The following is a 10,235-nucleotide window of genomic DNA, read 5'->3' as shown; positions in this document are numbered from 1 at the left end:
CGAAAGAACGCGGCACTCAGCACATTTGGCAGGAGTTACACATAGCATTTAATAACCGTTTGATTCGGCTCCATGCAACTTAAAGGTCTTAGATTAGTTTTACGAGCCCTCGAAACTTTAAGTTGCATAGAACCGAATCAACCGGTTATTAAATAACGTGTGTGTGTGTGTATGTGTGTTCAAAGGTTCGAAAGTTCAAAAGTGCAACGCGTTATCAAAAAGTTTCACTTTCACCTCCTATCTCTGACGTGGTTAGGCAATTTTCATATCTTCAGATAGGCTACCATACAGAATCCGTATGCCGTACCTAGAAAAGGAACACAGGAAACATACCACCCCCTCCTCTCTCATGCTCTCCTACTCTTTCTTTCCCTTCTTCTTCAACTCTATCCCCCTATATTAACCTTGCTGTTCTCATTTACATACTGATGTATATAAAAGCTTCTGTCTGCGATTCGTAACGAGACCGGCGGTATTTGTTCTCGTAACTGGGTTTTATGCTTCTGTAATTAATGTCTGCCAGCCTCATGGAACACATGTATATTATATAAAGCATTAATACCAACTACGATTTCTGTGTTCCTTTTCTATACTTCACCTTCTGGCCTATCTGGAGCTATGAAGAATATATACACATACGCCATAGAAACCGGGCCCATGAGCCTGGCTAGGCTTTGAAAGGGCGACGAAAATATGAAAGTAGAGAACGGAAATATATAGCACAGATAAACTAAAACCAGAAACTGTGATATATCATAATTAAAGTTAGGTAATTTACAAAATAAAAATTTCCATAAAGTTCATTTAATGTTCATTAAATGGCCCTCTGTATATATTCTCTAGATTGATAGGCCACTACTACTAACTCGTGTAATAATTTGATCCAAGCAAGAACAGTGACAAACGAACAGAGCGTAACGTACGTAGTAACCTACTAATGAAGTAACATGGAGAATTATAATATAGTGATTTTAACCAGAACATGGATTAATTGAGCTTAGCTCTTGGGTGGGTAGACAAACATAATGACATTCACATATACATACTGACACACATGCATACACGCAGACTACGTTAAGGGTACGCGTGTCTGTGGAGTGCTCGGCCACTTGCACGTTAATTTCACGAGCAGGGTGTTCTGTTGATCGGACCCTCGTCGTCGTAACCGACGGAGTGCCATATATATATATATATACATAAATGTATGGATATATATATATATATATATATATATATATATATATATATATATATATATATATATATATATATATATATATATATATATATATATATATATACATACATATATATAATTCAAAAGAATTCCAACTCTGTCTGTTTTTTATGTTTTATTTATATTCTTATAAAATTAATGTGGGATATAGAATATGGAATACATAGTATATATAGTAAAATGAAATGAAGTATTGAAACACTTCTGTCACACGGGACCTTGAAGACTGCTAGAAAGCAGGAAAGTATATTAGTCCTTATATATTTAATATTAAAAGGTGTCATAATGAAACAAATATCCAATCATTTCTGTCGAATGTACAACTGAATCAGGCACCAAATAACAACGCTGTCACATTGGCTTAATTGGAGGAAAGGATTATGAAAGTTTCTGTGCCCTTGTCCTCCACAACACATTTGTGACCTGCGATGCCAACATTACTTCATACATTGAAAACGGAGATATCTTTCGGCGATCAAGTAGTTGCCTTGGCATTGCAGCTGCAGGCGCCCACAATAGAACTGCATTGGAAATGACAGGGGCTACGAAGCAGTGCTCGTTGCAGAGGATGTAACTACGAACGTACAGCCTCACCTATTTCCCACATTCAAGGGAATTCACAGTATCACAGATTTAATGACCAAGCTTACAATTACATTATCCTTTGTTCATATAGGATTTATTCTCATTCAAGCAAGGCAAACCACTCAGCCAGAAGTGGAGTAGCTAGAGTGTGTGCCACTCGAGCAAGCCCTTGACTTTGTTTCTCCCTTCCCGGCAGTATAGCCATTGCCGGTTTATACAGCAGACTCAAATGTGCCGATCCCATAAAAGCGTCGTCCGGGGCGGATCGCTCCACTCTTGTCTCTCTTGGCTACACTACGGCCAACCAGGGATTAACAGCAACAACTCTACTTGGCCTTGTATCAATGAATCGCTCTTTTATTGTTATCTCATGGAGACTGAAACAATAGCGAACAGTCTATCATCCACTCAAGCGCATGGCAAGAGTAAGCCTATTTCTGCATTATTTTAGGCCTTCTTCTTCTGCCCCATAATCACTTAACACAAGAAATCCCTTACTCTTGGTCTGGGACTGCGGCAGATCTTCAGATGGCTATTCTTCATCATTGTACTCTGAATTACTTAAACGTTCCCAAAACTGGGACAAGCTCCGGCTTAAGGAGCCACTAAGCTCGAGACAATTATCTTTAATAAAATACTGACCTTACTTTATCGAACATGGAAGGGATAGCAATGAAAGAAAATTCTTGTTGAGTTTGAACTCCAAACAGGCAATCGCGTAGCTAGAGTTTGCCTCCCAGGGGCAGACCCTGTGCTTGTCGCCCTCCTCCCCTGTTGCTTATCGCGCCTCCTGTACAGGCTTATTCAACAGATCCAAGTATCACCCTCCATAAAAGCATCGCCTGGGATGGACCTTCTCCAGCTACACTGGTGCAAACACGGATGAAGGATAGAAAGAAATTAGGTCTATTTCGGTTGGGAGATCTCGGTTGATGATGTTGTGTAACGCTCAGGGATCTCTTACAACTGTCGTTTCTGGCCAGATATAATGTCTTAATTTTAAGTTCTGAAATTGTTTTATCAGTTACTGTAACTCAAAAACACCGTTTTGAACCAACTTAAAGGACTTCCATAATCTCACTGAGCTTTTTCACTAAATGGCGAACTTTATTTACATCTGACAAATACACTTTTATCAACTCCAATTATGAAACAGACACCACTGATTTGAATTGGATTGTTAATAACCGCTGTATGCCGACAGAACGGTTATAATGCTGTCAGCTGCAATACTGTATTATGTTTTGTCAATTGTAAGTGATTTTGAAACGTCATTGACTTCCATTAATCGAGGGTTCCGGAAAAGAAAAGGCGCCAGAAATGTTTAACAAGATCAGCTGTGTTTACTGTCAAATCACCGATGTTTTAATGTAGTATTTACATTATGATTTTAAACACTATATTAATTTTTAACATAATATAATGATTTAAAAATTTCGTACAGTTACACATTTAGTGGAGAGTAGACGCCGTCAGTCATGTGTTTACTGAACATGCGCAAATTTACGGGTCTATTGCTAGTCTACGTATACTGTGGTTGTGTACGTAGGGGTCCCAGTGCAATGCTTTGCCTGGAGACTATGAAATTATTAAGATGGCCCCTGGATGTAGAGTAATAAAACATATCAGCACTTCATCGAGGATTTTCTCACTATTATTATTTTCAACTCCAGAAAGATGAAACTCAAAGTTGACAGCGAAATTATGTGTATGTATGTGTGTGTGTGTATGCGTGTGTGTGTGTTTGTGTGTGTTCATATATATGTATACATATATTATAGTGGGGTAGGCCAGTTTATGGGGTTACCTCAGGTTTGTCGCTCATAAGGGGTTTAGCCTTACGGCGTATCTTCAGATCCCAAACACTGCTGGCCTGAGACTTTAAAATATGGAGGGGGAAAAGCCTCGTTTTTAAAGGTAAAACCCTTGGTGATTATCTTGGGGTCTGAAAATACGCCGTGAGGCTAAACCCCTTATGAGCGAGAAACCCGGGGTAACACCATAAACCAGATTACCACCACTGCTCTACATCTTAGAGTGTGCTTCTCCTCTGGAGAACTATCCTATGTATACAAATATACAAACATGTATGTATACATATATACATTACATATATGAATACACACACACACACACACACACACACACACACACACGCGCGCATATTATAAGACATTAACAAACAATATACTATCAAATGACTTTTCTTTAGTTTGAACCTACCTTGATTTCGATGCATGTTTTGACTCGTATTCAGTTTAAATTCAACAGATTAAGTTCGTTCATCCTAACTTGAGCTTAGTTTGTCTCATCTGGTATTTTCGACTTTGTTTTCTAGAAGGAACACATCTACCATTAAACGTACACGTTTTAAAGAAATGACGATAACAAAAAAGTGTTACTTCGAACAGAGACAGTAAACTGCCGCCATTCTCGTTTTGTCTCCACTTCCTTTTTGTTCTCTCCCCTCCGCCTCTCCCTCTCCCTCCTGCCCTCTCTCTTATATATATATATATATACAGTTATACACACATACGCACGCATGCACACACACACACGCGCGCACACATATACACAGACCTCTCTTTCCACCTCTCTCTCTCCCTTTCCCCTCTCTTTATATATATGCATATATATATATACGTATATTATACACACACTCAGATATGTGTATGTGTATAATATGTGTGTGTATAATATGTGTGCGTATATATATATATATATACACACACACATATATATACACATATACATATACATGCATATATGTGTGCGCGTATATACATGTGTATATCTATCTCTCTCTCTATATATATACATATGTATATACATGTGTGTGTGTGTGTGTGTGCGTGCGTATATACACGTGTGTGTGTGTGTATATATATATATATATATGTGTGTGTGTGTGTGTGTGTGTATGTATATATGAGTGTATATATATATATATATATATATATATATATATATATATATGTATGTATGTATGTATGTATATTTTCTACGTATATATTATGCTTTTCTCCCTCTGTCTTTCCTTTCCTCTCTCTCTTTATCCGAGGAATTTATAGGAGTGGATTTCCGACAGACTAAAGGAGTGGGAGTTTTATTGTTTGTTTGTTTGTTTTATTAATTTTTGTTTTGTTTTGTTAGTTTTTGAAATGAGCTTCGCGCAGCTGCATCGTTAGAATCAGTCGTCACGACCAGCGATTGGTCAGCTCTTGTTGTTCATTGTGGACATTATTATGTAATGAGGAGAGGGGTAACAGTTACCCCTTTCTTGGGGTTCTCTATACAAGCCAAAATATCTGATCCAAGATACAAAACTGCCTTACGTCGTATTATGCTGAATATATATATATTTTTACTTTTTTTTCTTCATTCATTGAGTTGCGAAGAAGGGTTTTGTCAAGGGGTTCTCAACCATTTTTTTTTTATCTATGGACCCCTGTTTTATTCAGGTGGACCTACATAGCCATTCGATGTTTAAAAACTAGACCCTTCTTTCGAAATTCCTATTTTATTTTCCACACTTCCACTTGTGTAGGTTGAACTATGTAAAACGTGGAAGAAATAAATCTTTCAAGGCGGTGAGCTGGCAGAAACGTTAGCACGCCGGGCGAAATGCTTAGCGATATTTCGTCTGCCGTTACGTTCTGAGTTCAAATTCCGCCGAGGTCGACTTTGCTTTTCATCCTTTCGGGGTCGATAAATTAAGTGCCAGTTACGCACTGGGGTCGATGTAATCGACTTAATCCATTTGTTTGTCCTTGTTTGTCCCCTCTATGTTTAGCCCCTTGTGGGCAATAAAGAAATAAGAAAGGAATCTTGCTGTTTATTGCGAAACATAGTAATATATATATCGAAAGCAAAATTTTTTCAGACCCCCTTAACATACTATTTTACTGCGTGGACCCCGCTTGAGAACAAATTGACCCCAGTACTTGTTGTTTTTAAGTTTGATAGTTATTTCATAAGCTACTTTTGCCGAAACTATAAGCTATGGGGATGAAAACAAAGCAACACTGGTTGTGAAGCGGTGGTGGTTTGTTCGACTTGGGCTTTCATCCTTTCAGATTCGATGAAATAAGTACCAGTTGAGCAATCGCGACGATGTAATCGACTATCCACCACCACCCCCAAATTCAGACCTTGAGCCTATAGTAGAAAGAATTATTTGTTAATGAGCTGTAGGGACACCGTATTTCGCTATGAAACAATAAAATACTACGGAGTATATTAACGGGGTTTTTTTTATAGGCGCAGGCGTGGCTGTGTAGTAAGAAGCTTGCTTCCTAACCACATGGTTTCGGGTTAAGTCCCACTGCGTGGCACCTTGGACAACTGTCTTCTACTAAAGCCTCGGGCCGACTAAAGCCTTGTAAGTAGATTTGGTAGACATCATGTGTGTGTGTGTGTGTCCACCCCGCCATCGCTTGACAACCGATGTTGGTGTGTTTACGTCCCCGAAACTTAGCGTTTCGGCAAGAATAAGTACTAGGCTTACAAAGAATAAGTCCTGGGGTCGATTTCTTCGACTAAAGGCGGTGCTCCAGCATGGCTGCAATCAAATGACTGAAATACTGCGGATGTAAAGATATATTCGTTAACTTGTATTCCTTGAAAACATTTCCAAATAAAGATAAATTGTTATAATCCTTTTTGTGACGAATTTTAAGATGCGAAACCGAGATAGTCTTCCGCTTTATTCGATTTTTCTTTCTTCTTTTTTCATTATTTTTTTTATCTGCGCTTTGTCCTAGGAATAAGGATTTCAAATAAGCAAAGCTAGAATCGTGTGAGATATGGGATGATTTAATTTCTAGATGAGTCATGCGAGAGGTTATAAATATTGCTCCAGGATAAGTGGTCGCTGAGTGTGTGTGCGTGATGGCTTGCTTGCAAGTTTCCTCTTTGACATGCAAACAGATGTTTTGCTGTGCAAATTATTATTAGACGTAACTTAGTTTCTTTTTTATTTTATTTTCTTTATTTGTTTCTCTCATTTGACTGCGGTCATGCTGGAGCACCGCCTTTTGTCGAACAAATCGACCCCAGGACTTATTCTTTGTCAGTCTAGTACTTATTCTATCAGTCTCTTTTAAGATGGTGGTGTGTTTACGGGGAAGTAAACACACCAGCATCGGTTGTCAAGCGATGCTGGAGGGTCAAACACAAACACACAAACACACACACACACACACACACACACATATATATATATACGACGGGCTTATTTCAGTTTCCGTCTACCAAATCCACTCACTTTGGTCGGCTCGAGGCGACAGTAGAAGACACTTGTCCAAGGTGCAATGCAGTGGAACTGAACCTGGAACCATGTGGTTAGGAAGCAAGTTACTTACTACACAGCCACTTCTGTTTAAGTTACCATTCATTTATTACTTATAAAAAAGGAACTCTGTGTTGTACGTTGACCGCTAATAATACTAAATAAAATTGGTAATAATTAAGGGTTTTTCGTGTGTTTTCAACTAATTTGACCTCTGACATGCTTTTTCCCCCTGAAAACTGCTTGGGGGTAAGGAGGAGGAACCCTCAGATTTTTCCGGCCTCGGAGATTTTTAAAAATTTTCTTTGTTAGTTTTTTTTTATTGCTTGTTTTTACCCGAGCTGACATCCGACTCACTCGTTAACGACTCGTTTTTCTGAAAAGAGACCCCTCCCTCCTCGCCTGGCGAGGCGGGAGGGGACTCTCGAAATTACAGATAAGCACTTTTTGAATCGATCAACTATTTGAACACTCCTTGCGTTACATGTGCTACGATTCGAAGCAATAGTATTTTCGTTTCGTGAAGTTTGGTGACATATATATATAAGGATTTACTTTTCGTAATGAGATAAAAAAAACCAAGGCTGTGTATATTTTAGAACATTTATAAATAGAAGGTCTTACAGCTGTTTCCAGGATATTTATTATATCTCTTCATCGGAGACGGTATGAGAGGATGGTTAAGCAATAGTTAATTTAGATAAGATTGGAAATAGAGAGTGAATACAGGGATATTGTATTTGTAAATCCATTGTTTAGGCAGAATGGTATACATATAAGATTCCAATACCTTGTGAGTATATAAGGTATCTACCTATTCATGTTTATCTATAATACTTATAAAACGGGAATTTGTTTGTTTATTGACCGCTGATAACACTTAATCTTGAGTAAAATTGAGTATTATACAATCTCAAAATGATTAAAATTTCAATATCTACTGCTACGTGAACAGCTGGTTTACGCCTACACACTGTGGCTCACTTACACATCTGCAATTTCAAGTGGCTACAAATTCATCTTATCCACTGGACACTTGAATTGATCTATCTTTTGAACATTCCTTCTGCTACATGTACTATGATTCGAAGCAATTGCATTTTCGTTTTGTGAAGTGAAATTTAGTGATATATATAAAAGGTATAATTGTTCCACTGGAACGATTTTTTTTAAAGCTCGGTAGTTAGATTATAATAAAGCTAGGTGACTGAATTTAGAAACAACAAAAAATGAATTAAATGTTACGGGACTTATTTTTGAATTTTTTTTTTTAACACTTTACTTTAAAACTTTCAACATGACGCGCAGAAGATAACATAATACTTATTCAGTCATCTGAACGCCGACGCTCCATAAGTCAAAGGGCTAGGGATACACAAGAAGAAAGGTAAGACAGGCTCCAATCCCAGAGACAACGAAATACCGTGGAGACACAAAAGCAACGAGAAACAAGACTTCAATTGGAAACAACTAGGCAAGCCCGCTTGAGGGAACAAAAATTTCGGGCCTTGTGCCTAGAGTAGAAAAGAATGTTCAGATGGGTCGTGATTTTTCTTAGAAATAAGAATAAACGAGGTAGGATCTATTTTAAAACGGGGGCCACATTTTTCATTAATGTTTTACGTAGTGTTTTTGGTACCGAAAGACTTTCAAACTTCGTATACTTATCTATTTTGTGTTATAGAACAAAAAAATATTTTTGTATTCGAATTTATTTCATGTAAAAAATTGTCTTATTTCGATAATTTCAACCAATCACTGACAAGTATTCAGTTGTTTACCTTTACTCCTTTGGCTCATTAAGCGATGTAAAGCGTATTTAATCTCCATACCTTCGTTTTATTTGCTTTTTTCATTTTAAATTTGCTTTAACCCTAACCCTAACCCTAACCCTAACCCTAGGGTTAGGGTTAGGGTTAGGGTTAGGGTTAATTGTTTCAGAATCGTTTGTTTATGTAGTCGGCACTTAATGTATATCGGCTGAATGGACGTCAGTGATTGGTTGAAATTACAGAAATACGACAACTTTCACATGGAATAATTTATGGATTTCTTTTTTTTTTTTAAGAAGACTAAGAGAAAAAAGATGTTTTATATGACATATTCTACAAGTGTTCCAAGTTTCAAAGTGTTTCGTTAATGAAAAATGTGGCCCCCGTTTTAAAAAAGATCCACGAGGTACAATACATCTATTTTAAACACCTTTCCCAAGAAAACTCTGTTGGGATTATAATATGTAAGGGACATTGTATTATCGAGGAACAGAAACATGACTGTTGATGCGCCATGGTCCGATATAATTTTATCATATAAATCTTCCCTTTCTTTTGTAATTTTCTTCGAAAATTAACATAGCGGGCGCTAGTCTACGCACGATAATTAATAGATCATTACACAAATAAACTTTTGCCTAATAAGAATCGTATGTTGCTTTGTTTTCATTACCAAATATAAGGCGGCGAACTAGCAGAATCGTTACCGTGCCGGACAAAATACTTAGCGGTATTTCATCAGGCTTTACGTTCTAAGTTCAAATTTCGCCGAGGTTGACTCCGTCTTTTATATTCTAGGGTCGATGAAATAAGTACCAGTTGAGCACTGGGGTCGAAATAATCGACTAGTTTCCGCCCCTAAAATTTCAGGCCTTGTGTCTATCGTAGAAAACATTTTTATTACAAAAGATAGCGGAGTGTGTTTGCAAAAAAAAAAAAAAAAAAAAAAAAAAAAAAATTCACCACTTTGTGAAAGGGAATCGATGACCTAAAAAATGTATGGAACACTGGGTTAAACTATTCTTCTTCCACTGATCAAGTCTAATACGGCCGAAATTTGTCCGGATTTTAGCACCTAACAACCGAAACTCAGAATTACTGCCAGCATTCTATTTTAATAAGGTTAATCATTGGGGTTGGCTCTTTGTCTTTCCTAATCAAATTTAATCATTAAGATAATGAACTTCTCTCTTCACCATGGGTGCAAGCATAAGTTATTAAAAGTTGGTTGGCTCATTACATTAAGTGTGTTAACGTCCAATTTTCTCTAATGACTCAGATGTCAGCTCTAGGATGTTTGTAATAAAACTAGAATAAGTGCACTAATTCTATGAAGTTTCTTTTAATTCAT

At 37.4% G+C, this 10,235-nt stretch overlaps 1 protein-coding gene across 3 annotated transcripts in view; it reads right to left on the bottom strand.

Annotated features, from left to right (window-relative positions):
- Positions 1–4,279, bottom strand: part of LOC106880919 (uncharacterized) — a 76,416-nt gene extending 72,137 nt beyond the window's left edge. For 2 of the 3 annotated variants that reach the window (XM_089359456.1, XM_089359457.1), the window contains exon 1: positions 4,046–4,279. Coding sequence is in view for 1 of the 3 variants with exons in the window: in XM_089359458.1 (XP_089215584.1) it covers positions 4,046–4,061 (16 nt within the window). In the remaining 2 variants the exon portion in view is untranslated. The remainder of the gene's footprint in view (positions 1–4,045) is intronic. The other variant, XM_089359458.1, reaches the window with a different exon arrangement.
- Between the last annotated feature and the right edge of the window lie 5,956 nt (positions 4,280–10,235).

This window comes from Octopus bimaculoides, chromosome 11, assembly GCF_046866305.1.
Source record: "Octopus bimaculoides isolate indiv1 chromosome 11, ASM4686630v1, whole genome shotgun sequence".
Classification (NCBI taxonomy): domain Eukaryota; kingdom Metazoa; phylum Mollusca; class Cephalopoda; order Octopoda; family Octopodidae; genus Octopus; species Octopus bimaculoides.
The sequence above is the reverse complement of the archived record's forward strand: the minus strand, read 5'-3'. Positions and strand labels throughout refer to the sequence as shown.